Raw genomic sequence first — 16,310 nt, 5'->3', positions numbered from 1 at the left:
GTGGCTCTTAGTTCCTGCATACATCCATTTTAATCAGTGCCTTCTGTAGTAAAGTTGGAATAAAGTACCAGCTGTACTTAGTTTACCGATACAGGCTCCTGCAGCTGGAGTGTAACAGCTGCTGCTCAGTCTGGAGCAGCATTTTACCCCCACTGTCACCTTTGAAACCACTCCAAGTGAATATTTGTTAACGTTCTAGGCCGGGGTGGCTAACCTGTAACGTGTTTGACATGGGCAGCTTCTGGGAGTGGCATGGCAGAGCAGGGTACACGTTAGCAGGCAGGGCAGGAAGCAGAAAACAGAGCAGCAGATTGGGTATGGAGCACAAGATGGAGTGTGTTTTACATGCGCTTTTACTGCGCACGAATAAACTCTGGAGATTATTGCTCTAGAATTGGTGCACCTGGGAGCAAAAGTTTGAACATGCATGTGGGAGCAGTTAACTCCAGAGCAATCAGCTTTGGAGTTTATTCATGTGCAACACGTGGAGCTGGGTCAGAGCAGCCTTGGCTGGTAGGAGGCCCTGGGGGCTGCTCCCCAGCTCAACATGCTGCATAGGGGCTGGCTAGGACCCAAGTGTGCTTCATTGTGGGGCTAGCCCAGGGGCGGGCAATTATTTTGAGCGGAGGGCCGCTTAACCTTTTTGGCAGGCTGTCGAGGGCCGCATGGGTAGCCCCGCCCCATGACAGGTGCCCTACCCGTGACAGTTGCCCTGCCCCCTGATCACTATCTGGGACCAATGTTCCAATATCTTGGAACCAGTGTCCCAGGGCCAGCACCAGTGGGGCCTAGAGCAGGGCACAGGCTGGCAGGGGTCTGTGGAGCTGGACTGGGCTGCACCAGCAGGGATGAGGGAGCTGGCTTGGCTCCATAGAGCCTCAGCCAGCTGGGGCCCTGTGCTTCTGCCACCCTGCTCTGGGCCCCACCGGCACTGGCCCTGGGACACTGGTGTGGGCCCTGTACTCCCACTGGTTCCCTGCCTGCTCGCACTCAGTGCCCCCTAGCCCCACGGTACAGGCAGGGAGCAGCGCACAGCCCCGACCCCCTGCTTGCCAGTAGGGAAGAAGCTGATGCTGAGCGTGGGGAAAAGTGTCCCCTTACCTGCCCACGTAGGGCAGTCTGGAGCAGGCACAGGTAGCCCCAGGCAGGCTGCAAGTGGCTGCAACGCGGGGTGCTGGTCATGGGGTGGGTGAGGGGACACTTTTTTCCCCACGCTCAGTACAGCTTGTAACCCGCCCCACTGCCAGCCTGTGCTGAGCTGGTGCTGAGCGGGGGGGGCAGGGGGAAGCAGCCCTTCCCTGCCCCATGCCCAACGCCCTTTGCTGCAGCCACTTGCAGCCTGCCTGGGGCTGCCTGTGCATGCTCCAGACAACCCTGCACGGGCTGTGAGCGCCTGCAGTGTGGGGCGCTGCTGGGTGAGGGGCCGCTTTTCTCCATGCAGGGAAGGACCCAGGGAAAAGTTGGGGGGCGGGGGGAAGAGGCCCCTCCCATGCCCAGCCTATGCGGGGCTGTCTGGAGTGTGCACAAGCAGGGGGGCTTCTGGCTGGGGGTGGGGCCGGGTGGGCCCCGTTGTTGTGGGAGCCTGCTGGGCTTCCCCTGGGTCCTACTACCCTTGGTTTCTGTCATTTTTGACAGGAACCAAGGGCAGAGAAATATTAATTTTCCAAATTTTTTAGGGCCCCCCTGGGCCAGGCCTGTGGGCTATATTTTGACCACCCCTGGGCTAGGGGTGTGTTTACAAGTACTATCCTGCTGCAGAGCAAATTAGTTTAGTTTACTCCAGCCTAGTAGGGATGGACATGTAGATGCTGAGACATTTATTGCACAGCTAATTAATCAACTGTGCAGTAAACATCTCGTGTAGATGCACCCAGGGAGAAGCAGAAAGAGCAGCATATTGTGGAGGGGAATGGAAGTGGCACCTTGGGCATTTCTTATCTTGTGACATGCCTGCCAAAAAGGTTGGCCCTCCTGACTCCAGCCTTCTAATTCCAATATCTGTTTTAAGGCCAAAGTGTGGACAGTACCTCAGCTTTTCTTGGGTACCTGAGAATCAGTCCTGTAACTTGTCTGAGAGAGAACTCTTGATCCTGGCTGCATCAGGAGCTACATGGGCACTCAGTGTTAACCAAAGAGCCGCCATAAAAAACTTCCAAGGGAATTGTGGCAAACACTAATGCAAAAGAAAAAAAAATTACAGTACTTGTCCCACAACTGCATGGGTCTTGCATTGTCCATACTTACAGGAAAGCTGCACCTAACGCACACAGTAAAAGAAATAAAAACCTCTTAGGTAGTGGTTTCTGTAATGAGCTGCAGGAGAGGAAGTGGAAGAATTAGTTGCTTGTAGCCTGGAAGTTGGGTTTTGAATATTTATAGGTTAGAACTTAATTTCCTATTGGGCTAGTAGGAGTGGTGGCAGTGACAGTCTATGCAGTCCTGTCTGGGTGAGAGGAGTGTTTTAGGTAATCAGGAAGGCATTTTGGTGGTTTCTTCTGCTTTCTGAATAGTGCTTCTTTTGTGTGGAGCCACCTGGCTCAATCTTGGGTCTTCTTTCCTTGTTTTTGAGGATGTTTTATCCATCTTCTAACTTGCTGCATTCTTGCCTGGGAAGGCACATGAATCGGGTTTTGTTTGTCTTATTTTGTGTCTTTTCGCATTCTGCCTTACCTGCCCTTCAAAGCTTTCTTTAATGTTGTATCTGGGGCAGAAGCCATTGATTAAAATTGTGCAAATTGCTAAATGAGCAGAACAGGGCTTATCCTTCCAAAGATGGAAAATTATTGATTTATTTCCTAGATTGTTATTTCTCAAATACAATGAGTAACTTTGGTTCCCCTTTTTAATAAACTGAGTTGCATCCTTTTAGATTACATTTTGCTTTCTGCTTCTCAGCTTAGTTTTGATTATCATAGACTTTTAGCAGCTGGCATTGCAGTGTGTTAGTTTGTGTTTGGTTCTGAGATTTTAATCTTTCAGATGGCAGAAAAAAAATGTTTTGTATTAATGCTGTTTAGAGCAATAGTCACTAAACCTAAAGTGGAAGTCAATTAAGTAAATCTATGTAGAGAACATAATAATCAGTAGGATGTGGTCTGTCTACTGGCAAATAGTAAAACTGATTATTCATATTGTCATTAGAATGCAGGAATTCTTTGCCTTTCTATGGACCACATTTGTTGGAGAATTGATTTTCTGAGGCCTTTTTCTTCTGTTTTTTAAACCCAAATCAAAGACATCAGTCCCAACATTTTGGATGCATGTGATGGTCAGTCCCATTGTAATAGATCTTAGCAAACAGATTGCCATAGCAAAAAACATGAAAAGCCAAACCTTTAAAAGATTTGACAACCACATTTACTGTTGCCAAAGCAAAGTTTTGAGGTGAATCCTGAATTCCCTGGGTTGAGGAAAGTTGTGACTGGTTTCTCTTCAAGTCGCATAAATCTTTCCCCCTTCCTGCAGGTACTCTAGCATACCCTGCACCTGTCTTGTTGCACGAAGGGGATATTTTTATATTGCATGGTTTTGGATTTAAGGAAAGGCCTTAATTCATGACCTTTCTTTTGTACTCCATGCTAGATCAAATACTTTACCCTGAACCATTGTCAGGCTTAAATATTTTGTGGGCCTGGTACACTGATGGGGGTAGAACATGTGCTTTTAAACAAGTTGTTAAAGTAATAGATACTGGGAAATATAGTGTAATCGTTGTTTTGAGTTGTTTTTCAAGTTGTATGTTCGTATTTTAACAGTTCAATGTTACCAGACTAGGACGCTGGATTGATTTTGAGAATGACTATAAAACTCTGTATCCAGAATTCATGGAATCTGTATGGTAAGTTCCTTTAGCTCACTAAGCTCTTTAAATATATAAATGTTTGAAATTTGCTTTGGTCATTGTAATCGTATGGTCAAGCTATATTCCTTTCTGAGAGGAAAATGTTTACCGTATTCCTCAGAGATTTTCTTTTCTGTTTCTAATTTACTAATTGCCAGTGACTAGAAATGTATAGAATAGGCTAATTTGAATATTTTGCCCCTGCATTTAACAAAGTAGCTTAGATTTAATGTAAATCTTTCAAGGAAGAGACTTAATAACCAGCCTTCTCTTTGTTTGTTTTATAATAGGGTTTTCAAAGAAAGCAAATAAAACTCATGCAAGTTGTTTTGGCTTTGTAGTCTCATTTAGTAATGTATTCTATACAAACCTAGATCTGAAGAATTACCTGAAAAATGTTCCAGTCTATGTTACCCTAGCCGCTTCCCCACACAAATGCCATTCTTGCTTTTATTTCCAAGAGTCGTAACCCAAATGCCATTGCCCTAACTGAAACTCATCTGTAAGGCTGAACCTGGAGACATTTAAACCCATTCCTTTTAATTTTGTGTTTGTGGCTCTGGAATTTGGGAACTTCCTGTGATATTTTTATTTTTTTTTTTTTCCCCCCATGTGAATGACGTAAGTAGGATCATTCTTAGTAAGGTACTTGGCTACGCTGCTATCGCCACCACTTGAACTTACTTGGGTTTCTCTATATGGCATTGCAGTGTTCTGTGTAGACAAACCCAAATGCTTTGTTTGAAGAAGTACACCTTGTGGTAAAATGGTTGTTGTACATTTTTGAATTTGAGTATTTTGTTCCTTTGTAGTTGTATAGTTCTGTGACTTAATGCATTATGTCACAAATGATGTAAACTTGGGTAGAGATGAACCTAAGTGCAGTTGTTCTTTGAACCATTAAAAAAAAAATGGAGCCCTTTAGCTGCAAGCAGATGTTGCATCCCCCTACTGTGTCCCTGGCTGGAGTGTTTCAGAATCACTATGTGTTCTCCAGCTAGGGGGCATGACAGGGCTGCTGCATGTTGTGGTGCTGTCCCTCAAGGCTTACTCTATCCTTTTTTGAGTGAGGAAATGTCTGGATCTAGTTGGAGATGTGCTTAATATGGATTCAGTTTGTATGGTTTTAATAGTGATTTCTGAAACACCTTTTCTTACTGCCATTGTAAATTCCCCATGTGACCTTATGCTATTGAATGTGCCGAGCTCTATGGCGTATATATCTGTGAATTTTAATATTCTTTAGGAAGAATTTAGGGATGAGCCCTCTTGTCTTCACAGGCAAAACAAGCTAGAGTTTTGTGTCCTAGGCTGTATAACTGAAAGGCTACTGCATTAACCACTGTATCGGCTAAAGGTCCCAGGGACATACTGCTTATTATATAGGGAAGGACTTCACATAAAAATGGCTTCTATGTGCCTGATAAATTGTGTGTACATCTGCTCTCAATGCTTGGACTTGAGATTAAAGACTGGAGTGCAGTGGGTGCATATGTGAAACTGCTGATGTTACTTTCCTTCAGGATTTCAATGTTTATGCTCTATTAAAAGGCAGTAATGCAAGACCTTTAAACTTCCAATCTGTTAAAATATCTTTTTTCATACTACTATAGAACTCTTACAGTTGTATTACAGTGCTGGGTGGCATTACAAGGTAACTGCTATTCTTATCCAAAGATGGCTTCAAGAACACATTGGCCTGATTGTCCAATGGTTAAAGTGCCACTGTATTAGAAATTTGCTGTTCAGTGTAACAGACATGCAGTAACTTGAGGTGAAAACTGCTGATGTGTTGTGACTTTAAATGTTAGTTACCTAAGATCATTTTGTACAAAACAGTTAAAATGAAGAAAGATGGCAAACATGCATACTAGTGAAATAGGGCATGCTTATTTAACTAATTTAAGTGAAGTTATTGGTATATTAGGGCTTTTTTAGATGGTCTCTTGGCCATTTGAGATATTCCATCCCCAACAGGTTTCCCAACGAACAGAAAAGCGCTGTTTGTGAGATTAAGTTGAATTAAGGAAACATAAACTGTGTGGAGTGCAGCAGATTGGGCATAAAGTGGAAAGCAAAGTGGCAGATCGGGGGGGGAAGAGGGCATGTAGAGGGTGTGGGGCTGACTTTTATTTAAATCCAAGGTGAGGTTTAACATGGGGGGGAACCCCACATTTTGGATTTGAGTGCAAGCTGGGGAGCAGGCAGCTGCTGCGGCTCTGACTCCAAGTCTGGCCCTGACCTAGAATTGGAGCTACAGCCACTCTTTCTAAAGGGAAACGAAAACCATACTGTGGGTTAGCTTTCAGATCAGCAGCTCTAAGAATTAGTATTTGATCATTTTGGAATGTCACTGCATGGTGAAGAACAACTTCACCTGAATTAGAAAACTAGTGGACATGGTATTTGGGGCTAGGGAGCTGCTGTGTAATTCAGGATTGACTGGCAGGCAGTGGGAAATAGCTAGGCTTGGCAGAATTTTATTTTTATTTCAGTGACTAAAATTGATGTTTATTTTTAAGTATTTATTGCACTATTTATTGATTTTTAAAAAAAAAATAAATTTTCTGAGTTGCGTAAAACTAGGGGCACAGTGGGCAGACAATTTAGTAATGATAGTGTACTGTTAAGAGCTTTCTAAAGTCGCATGTCAAAATATAAAAAGTAAATATCCATAATTCAATAATGCTTTGAATCGTTCTGTTCATTTGGTAGTACATTTGTACAAGCCTGGTACCTTCGCTGTCACAGAGCACAGTGTGAGGGCAGGAGCTGGGATGGGGGATAGGCTGGAGTTGCTGGTGGCACTTGCTCTGGGAAGAGGTTTGTTGGGGGACTCCTGACTTTCAAATGCCGCTGAATTCCCTGAGTCCTTCACTGTGCTAGGAGGCAGCAATCATCTTACCTGGGGCAGGAAGCAGCTTCGCATAGCCCTTTAGGGGGTAAACCCTGCCTGGCGGGCACCAGCGGAGTGGCATACCCGCCCCTTGACAGACATGGCTTCCCTCCCCTCTGGGCAGTGCAGGGGCTGCAGCTGGGCCCTGGGGCACCCCTGTGTGCCCTGTCCGGAGCATACAGGGGCTGGGTGGGGCAGAGTGGGAGTTTGGTGCTTGATCCCTGGCTAGGACCCGGGCAGAGCGAGCAGCCAGCAGCACCAGGCTACTGGCAGCTAACAGCCCTGCCCCTTTGTGGCGGAATCCCCCCCCAGCCCTTCAGACTATGTTCCTCAGCTCCTGCAGCAGCTGCCTGTGCCATTGCGAGAGGAGCAGTGTGTGGAGGGTGCAGCTGGGGCTCCCCCTACCCTAGTGTGTGTGTAGTGCACGCAGCACTCCCCATCCCAGGTTTTTTGTTTTATTTTTCTTATATCCCCTTTTCATGCATTTTGATTATTATTGATGGAAATATTTTTCTGTTGATTTGTGAGTGTGAGGTGAAATCATGTAATGATAAAAACAATACTGCCAAGCATTCAGCTCCTTTCTATTTACCTTATAGTCCTTGGGGAGTAGTCTGTATTTTTTGCCTTAGGAACTGTTTCACAGAAGGCTTTGTAGTCAAAATATAGACAGAGAACGTAGCTTTTCTAAGAATGTCCAGGAAGACCAGATGGGAGGTGACTTCCTTTTCTGGCTTGATTGCTCTAGCAGTACTTCCTAAACCCAGTTTTCCATGTCTCTGGGGCAAGATTTTTTTAAGCTGGCTACCAGGCCACTTGGAGGAGGGCTGACACATGAGGAAAAGATGTTGCCACTGGAACCCTTATTTATATAATCTTGACTGAAACTGAAATTTCAGTTGTCTTGCATCTTCCTGAGGAGGAAGCAAATGGGGATCTGGGAATCCTTATTAGAGAAGAGGCTGGGTTCTTCATAGGCCAAAGAGCTGAGCTGGTGCTTCTGACAGTCTTTTCAGTCTTCATTTTTCCCATCCTTTCATTTAGTGGCTGGAGAAATACCTGTGTGTACACACTTTTGACCACTCTTCCAGCAGGAACTTATTCTTGTGTATTGCTATGCTTTCCCAAGCTTTAGCATTCAAGTCCATCTATGCGAAAAGTGAGGCATATCTAGGCTGTGTGATATAGTCCTATGTGAAGATACTGGAGCTAACTTGGGCATTCAGAAATAGTGTAACTGATATAGCCCTCTGGTACCCTCTGCCTGATATGCAGTTTTCAGAAGCAGGGCATATTACCCCAGTAGAACAGTGTGTTAATACAGCAGTATCTAGTATCTGAGCTATATTGTGCTAAGTAGGCATGCTAATCATGTCTAGACTTGTATGTGAAAACAGAAATTCATTCAACTTTTCCTTAGCCTTTAAGCTTATGAGGGTAGGGACTGTGCTTTGTTCAGTGACTGATTCCTAGGCACTAGAGGAATACAGATATTTAATAACAACTTTTCTAATTTCTAGTCAAGTTTTCCTGTCCTAGTTTACCCCTCTGTAACAGGAGCTCCTCTTCAGGGTCTGTCTACTGGAGACCCTGCCTACCTGTTATAGGCCAAATCCCCGCCTTCTCTTCTGCCATGCCTTCTTGTTAATTGATTAATAGATGCAATTAAGTGGGAGGCTGCCCATTTCTGACTCGGTGCCAGGGTGTGCTATCTGGCTCCATTCCTCCTTTACACTGCAGCCAAAGCTTTGTTGATGATACTGATGTTGTTTGGTCTGGGCCTTGTTATAATTTGGCCCCCTTGTCCTCCCTGGGCTCTCCGCAGCCCAGTCTTGCGCGGTGCCCCCACTGGTGCTTGGGCTCTCCGCAGCCCCGATGCTGCCCAAAGTAGGTCCCTGCACATGCCAGTCAGGCAGCTGGGTCCACCCTGCACCCCTTCACCTCCTGCCGGGACCTGGACCAGCTGTGCGGCCTCGGCTCCCCACCAGGATGCACGCCACGGACCGCTCTTGCCCAAACCACCGGTTAAAACAGTAAACAAAACACAAGCCTCTGGGCTATAACATAAAATCCAAACCACCGGGCTATAACATCAATCACCCTACTGGGGAATACTCCATCCCTCAACAGTGACAGAAGTGGTTCCTGCGGACAGGCCTCCCCCCTTTGGTTGTTTTGGGAGAGCTCCTTCCCCCTTGGTGGCTGGCAGGGAACTGTCCTCCTGGCCTCAGGCCTGGGACTTGTATGTGAGCCAGGTCCAGCCCCTTCCTGCCAGTTACCTGTAACAGGTGGGTGCTGCCGGCTCTCTCTGGTTGCCCTGGTAACTCACAGCTGGGGCTCCCTACGCGCTGCTAGGGCTCTTTCCCTAGCAGTTCCCACACTTTATAGGAGCTGGGCACCTAAAGTGCCCTGCGACACCCACCAAGATTTGTCAGCAGTCCTTTGAGTACATCTTCATATACATTTCTGTAGTGGTGACAGTCTCTCCTTTTTGCCAGCAGATTCACACCACCTACATCACTACACTGAGTAAGGCTTCTGCCACTGCCCAGCAGCCAGTGAAACATGTGCAAAGACACTCCTGCATCACCTGACCCCAGTTGTCCTTCTTGCCTTGTTAATGGGGCTGGACCCAATGATCTTGCCAAGGTCCTTTCCATCCCCTTACAATATATGAATCTTTTGACTACTCAGGCCCTTCAACAGAAGGTGCCTTCTGAGGGCACAGTTTGCATTTTCCTGTTACAGTTGCTGAGTGGATGAAACAAGGAACTGCTGGAAGCACCTGGTTGTGCATGTGCATTTGCGGCTTGACAGTAGCAGCTGCTGTTTTCCCCTTGGACTTTTACAGCAGATCTGGGTTAGTGTAGCCAGAGCTCTACTAAAGATTTTTCTCCTAACAGGAAGTTGCATAGATTTGTATCCCCCTGTTGGGCTTACTTATTTCTTAAACTTGATAGATTTCATAGATTTTTATAGACATTTGGGCTGGAAGGGACCCCGAAGGATCATCGAGTCCAACCCTCTGCCCCAGGAGCAGGAAGTCAACAGGGATCATAGGATGGGTGCTTGAACCACCTCTGGGGCAGTCTATTCCAAAACTTCGGGCTCGGACAGTAAAGAAGTTCTTCCTTGTGTCCAGCTTGAGTTGGTCACGGTGGAGTTTGTGACCGTTCGATCTTGTCATCCCTTGGGGTGCTCTGGTGAACAAATGTTCCCCCAGATACTGGTGGTCACCCCTGATAAACTTAAGAGCCACCAGCTCACCCCTGAGCCTGCGCTTTTCCAGGCTGAAGAGTCTCATTGCTCTCATCCTTTTGTCATAAGGTCTATTTTCCTGACCTCTGATCATGCGCGTGGCTCTCTGCACTCTCTCAAGCTTCTTCACATCCTTTTTGAATTGTGGAGCCCAAAACTGGACGCAGTACTTCAGCTGCGGCCTCACCAAGGCCTTGTAATGGGAGAATGACGTTCTGGGATTTGCTTGAGAAGTTTTGTTCCTCAATCAGGGTCTTTTGCTGTTAAAATATTTAAATTCATTTTCTTCCTCTTCTTCTGTCTCATATGATTCTTCTCTTATAGCACTGTCAGCCTCTAGGACAAAACAAGGATTCCAGAGGCATCAGTTTGAGGCCTACTCTGAATTTGTGCTGACAACTTGTCCCTATTTGACCTAGCTGTAAACTGGTACTGGTCATCAGGCTGAGGAATCAAGCATGCTGGCCACATCACTCATCTGCTTCTCATGACTTTGCAGGATGTTTTTCAAACTGCGTTGTGATAATTCATCTCTTTTTCTATTTTGGTTCTTAACAAATATATCCCACAAAACCTGCTTCCTGAGATTTGCTTTACAAGCAGAGAGATGCTTACTTTGTAAGCTACACAGGAGACTTCATTTTCTTTCTGGACTCTAGAGTACTGGTGTCCTTAAGGACTCTCTAGCCTTTCAAATGTGTTGGGTATTTGAATATGAACTGGCTTCTTTTATGCAATTTGTAGTCTAAATGGAAATAATGGAGTTCAGTTTCATAGAATTGTTACCTAAAGTCCAAGAAATGTTCTCCTTTTTTTCAATTAGGCGGGGGTTGCCTGTAGCACTCCCTTAGCACGCTTAATTGGTTCCTGAAAAACCGAGCCATAAGCAAAACCAGAGTTAAGTGAAACTGAAAGTTTTTGATCAGCCAAGATGGCGACCGTGAGTGTGTATAGTACTCAGCGAGTTTCATTAAGTGGAATCAGGTATCAATTTAAAATTAGCGCTATTTCGTTAATGCTCAGCAAAACAGTATTAAACAGGGGTTGCCTGTACTTCATTCGTCACTACTGTAAAGATGACCTTTACGTTTCCTTCTCCACATGCACTGTCCCCCCCCCCCCCCGGTTTATGGTGGATTTTGCAGTTGTCAAATTCCAGACTCACAGTATTGTTTGTGACTTGAGTCAGGGGTTGGCCATAATGAACAACTTCTTACTTTTAAGCGAGAAGCGCTGATCAATCTGAATAGCTTGTTTGTGTCTGGTGACTTGATCTAGCTTTATTTTTTAACTGCCTTTAATAGAAATAGGTAAGTTTTTGAATTATTCTGGTACTGTAGTCATGCTGTTTGTGAAGTTAGAAGCCTCATTTTAAAAAGTTTTTGGTACTAATAAGAAATTTTTAATTTTCTTGAGAGCAAACAATCATAAATGGTAATTGCTTGTCAAGTAATGAGCCATTGTAAGCAGGATAATAAAGTACAACTGTGGGATGTCTCCAAAGCTGATGAACTTGAGGAGAAATCTATAATTATCTAAAGTGCTCTATTGAACTACTTTGTGTGTGTGTGTGTGTAGAAGGTGTATGCTGAACAATATCTTTGCACCTGGGAAGGATGTTCAGGTATGCAGTGCCTGGCAGGATATCTAGCTGGCTTATAAATGCTGGGTTAATCTTGGCTTTCAGAGTCTCAAGTTTGGGGCTTCTCTGAAGTGCAGATCAGTGGCAGTGTTATAGTTATCTAGATTAAGGATTAATATGATCTGAATTTAGGAAGATTTTTTGTTTTGTTTTGTTTTTTTTGGTTAATATAGTTCCTTTTGAAGTTCAGACTGAATCTAGTTATGTTTGGGAATTAAAGGAGCTGTGAAATTTGAGGCTAAGTACAGATGGGCAAAAAACCTTAGGCTGAATCAATTCAGTCTTTGCAGGTTAGTCTAAGATGCGTAGATTGAACTCATTAGCAAATGAATAGACATTCACTTTTGATTCTGGAAACACAGCTATATGCCTGCGGAGGCCCAATTCAGAAGCTGGTGGGGGAGTGGCCGGCAGTAGAGCACACCTCCATGCTCAGCGAGAGCAGACAGGTTAGGTCAAGGCTAGCCCACCTACACTGTGAGGAGGAATTTACTGGGAAGGTGCAAAGCATCCTGAGAGAGGGGACTGAGAGTTAACTTGAATGTTCAGGTGATCTGGGCAGAAGTTAAATAAACCAATTTAACCCAATTTGTTAAGTCTGATACTACATCCATCCAGATTTATCTTAAACCGGTTTCAGCCATTTTAGAGAATTTGACATGTTGATTTGTTAAGATCTTATCTCTTATTTTTACAAACTAGATTGAATGTAGGAATTTAGTAGTATCTGTGCAACTAAATTTAAGCACCTCAACTTTGAGAGAGAACATTTTGTAAGCTAAGGGAACAAACAGACTGCATTTTTTTTCTTTTCATGCAGAAGTGAGCTGTGATAAAGTTTTTGTCTCTCTCACTAAATGTCATAAATATTTTGCTTGACATATTTTCAAAATGACTTTCACAGTTAGTCTGCATAGGAGCATAGACTAATTCACCTTGCTGTCTTTCTACAAGTAGTATGTAGATTTTGATTTTACATTTAAGTGAACCTACACTAATTATTTTAACGTTGGGGAACTAGGCTAGCAAAAATGTTCTTAATAATTGCATCTTATTTTTGTAAACTCTTGGTTTTATTGCTAGAAAGCCAGTCTGAAATATTTCAAGATGATCAAATAGTTGTGTGTATGCTGGTGATGCAGAGGACTGCATGTAAGCAGAGATCACTTACGATCCTGAAGGGCAGCCTGTTGGAAGCAAAAAAATGTTTAGTTGGGATCAAAAGGAGCATTAAAAACGCAAATGGATAGTTAATGTGAAAGGTGATGATCTCTGCTGAGAGCTTTGAATGGTAATAGGGTCTGAAAGCTAATCTCTGCTCAGCAGTGAAAAAATGTTTAGTCCTAAACTGCAGGTAGATGAAATTGCCACAAGAGCGTGGTGTTGGCTTGGCTTTATTTTTGCAGCTCCATCTCATGGTTCTCCTGATGCATTTTTTTTTGGTTACATTTTCATCTAAGCAATCATTAAATATTCAGAGATGCTTGCACTGACCTGTTTTTGTCCTATACTATTAGCAGACTATATTCTTTAAAAACAGAGGAAAAGTAGACCAGGTTTTTATATCTGGATATGCATTTTAAACGCTTTCCATTTCGGAAGGTAAGAACAAATGTTGAAGAATAAATTAAAATAAAGTAAATCTAGTTGTTTTGTTATCATTTGTCTGCATTAAACCAACCATAACCAGTATTTTAAAGCATTTAATTAAATGTTTTTTTTCTGTTTTAATTGAGCTACTGAAATACTTGCATATCTATTTCAACTTAGATGTTTATATTAATTAATAGGGCAAACCAGATGTTAAAGACTGAAATGTCTTGTGGGTCAGCTCTGTGCTGTCCCAACCTTGAGAACATTTTTATTTTATAACAGAATTTACATGTACTTTGTGGTGTCTGGAAAAAACATGATCCTCAATATGTTTTTGTACAATTCTTTTGACTTTGGGACATGGCAAAAGGAGATGGGAGATTTGAAATATACCCAGAATTCAGATTATGTGCATGACTAATGACATATTTTTTTCACGTCTTGAGGCAAACTAAGCTGTTCACAACAGGTTTCAGTAAGATTTGTTGACTTTTCCTTGATTAGTCTCTGTGAGGCTCAGCTGCTATACTTTGAACCTTGGTGTGACTCAGATTTCTCATTGGAATATTTGTTTTTCTTCTCTCTCTCTTTGGTAGAAGAGAAGAACAAATATTCCAATGAGAAATTTGAGTTATACCAATGATGAGATATATCTATATTTATAAGACCCTATACATAGATCTATATTTACATATCGAGATCTACGGAGATACATGTACAGTGTGTGTGTGTGTCCAGGTATCAACCACCCTCCCTCCCCCACACCCCCAGAAAAAAAGCAGGGCAGGGCATGTCCAGGACTGTGCCATGAGGCAACTGGAGGCTTCGGTCCTCCAAAGAGACACTCTGGTAGTTAGCCATCGTCTGTATGCCTGCCTCTTGCATGATCCACTCTGATACCATGCAGGGCAAACAGCGATGCAGGCTGCAGTGACCTGGACCTGGGTTGTGTATCAGGTAAATGGTGGGGTGGGTGCTGTGAAAGTGTGGAGGACCATGGGGGGGCAGCTTGGGAGGGGTGGGGTCCCCCACAGGGCCCACATGCCCCGCCCCCCAAAGGCCCTTGGAGCCCTGCCCATGCCCAGAGCTGCTTTTGCCTTCAGCTAGTGCCAGTTCTCTGGTGGGGTGGGGTCAATGGGGGACAGGTAGACCCCCAAGTAGAGCAGTGAGCCCATGCTCCAGCACATCCTGTGGAGTGTGGGTGGGAGCGAGCCCACCTGCCACCTGTCACCCACTGCCAGGCCAAAGCTCTTGACCCAGTTGACTTGGGCAGAGGAGGCTGCTAAATACAATGCCTGGAAGGCCTCCACCTGCACCAGGTTGCCTGAGTCCTGGACTGTGAGGAGTATGTCGTTGGAGTATGCTGACAGGACCAGCTGCACTGCCGGTTCCCGGAGTGTCAACCCCACCACCCGTCTCTGCAGGAGAACAAGGAAGGGCTCCAGGAGCAAGGCATACGGCTGGCCTGACAGTGGGCAGCCTTGATGCGCTCCTCTCCTGAACAGGATGGGCTCCATCAGGGTCCAGTTGAACTTGACCAAACACTCTGCAGAGCCATACAGCACTTGGAGAGCCAGCATGAAGCGGGGCCTGAAGCCAAAGGCCCACAGCATGCCTGTGAGGTACCCATGATCCACTCTGTCAAATGCCTTCTCCTGGCCCAGGGATAGGAGGGCAAAAGACAGCCACCTCAGCACGCTAGCTCCAGGAGGTCCCAAACCAGGTACAGGTTGTCAAAGATGGAACATCCAGGCACCATGTATGTCTTGTTGGGATGGATCACGTTTGTAAGCACAGACGGCAGGTGCAGTGAGATGGCCTTCACTGCCCACATCCTCCAGCAGACTGGCATTGAAATGCTAGTAGGCTGACCCTGGACATGCAGGGCCTAGTGTGGCCTGAGTCCATACAAGGTGGTGATGGCTGAAAGGGGTTGGCTGGATGCCAGAGGAGTGGGCCTGGGCAAAGTGCAGCAAAGAGATATAAACCTGGTCCAACTGGGAGTGGCATGCCTGCTTCTCCCCCACACTTACATAGGTGAAGACAAGGGGGTCTGTAGGGTGACAGGCACACCAGATGTCCACCAGGGAGTAGTCCATCAGGATCTCCCCCAGGATGCCCATGGTGGCCTGGTTCTGCTCCCTGCTCGACTGGTCTCGCACATCAAGGGTGATGTTAAAGTCCCTGCCAAGGACGAGGCACTCATGAGGGTATGTGGCCGCCTGGCGGAAGAAATCTGCCAGCTTCAGGTCCCTCACGGGGGTGTAGATGTTCAGGACCAGGCCCTGCACCTGGACCCAGAGGTGCAACAGGTGGCCTGGTACTACCTCAGTGTCCTGGAGAACCTCTGGCTGCAGGCCTGGAGAGAACAGGGTGGCTACTCTGCAAGAGGTGGCTGAGAGGCGACTAAAAAAGAACCTGACTAGCCAGTGAGTCTACAGCTTGTGGCTAGAGTGGAGAGGCATCAGGGTCTCCTGCAAGAATATCATGAGGTACCCTCCCTCCTGAAGAAAGGAGAGCACCCAGCACCTCCAGAGACCCTTCCTGCAGCCGTGGACATTGAGGGTCACGATCTTAAATGACCTTGTGGGTGGGGGGTGTGGAGTAGACAGTTCAGCAGGGCCACAAACATCTAAATGCCTGGTGTGGGGCCCGCTGTCTTGTGTAGCATCCTCCCATACTTATAGAGGGCGTCTATGAAGCTGCGGACCTGCCTATAGATCTGAGTGTTGCAGATTTTAGGTCCCTTGCCTTCCCCCGCCAGCACCCTTGCAGTGGTGAGGACCCTGTCAAAATCTCCGCAGCAGTCCAAGGCTAGCTGTACCTTGCTGGTGGACTGGCAGGTGTAGTCACAGTCAAGAAATGCAGTAGCTCACCCCCGGGGACTGCTGGGACTGAGAGGTCCACAAGCTTCATGGAGGGTCTCCCCAGGGTTTGGGGCTCAGCGAGCTCCTTAGGGATCATCTGATCATCTGAACCCTGCAGTCTGCTAAGACCCTGGACTCTGGTTGGGATTGGGAGAGCTCTGCAGCCCCTTGGGACAGGGGTGGGGGTAAGGATGGGGGTGGGGCTCTTCACAA

The 16,310-nt window shown here is 45.7% G+C and overlaps 1 protein-coding gene across 1 annotated transcript in view; it reads left to right on the top strand.

Annotated features, from left to right (window-relative positions):
• Nucleotides 1-16,310, top strand: part of IARS (isoleucyl-tRNA synthetase) — a 213,973-nt gene that overhangs the window by 13,810 nt on the left and 183,853 nt on the right. The window contains exon 6 of the mRNA XM_019537053.1: nucleotides 3,756-3,838. Within this exon, the coding sequence (XP_019392598.1) occupies nucleotides 3,756-3,838 (83 nt within the window). The remainder of the gene's footprint in view (nucleotides 1-3,755; nucleotides 3,839-16,310) is intronic.

Source organism: Crocodylus porosus, unplaced genomic scaffold (genome assembly GCF_001723895.1).
Source record: "Crocodylus porosus isolate Cpor-Errol unplaced genomic scaffold, CroPor_comp1, whole genome shotgun sequence".
NCBI classification, from domain to species: domain Eukaryota; kingdom Metazoa; phylum Chordata; order Crocodylia; family Crocodylidae; genus Crocodylus; species Crocodylus porosus.
This window is presented reverse-complemented; position numbering and strand designations above follow the sequence as displayed.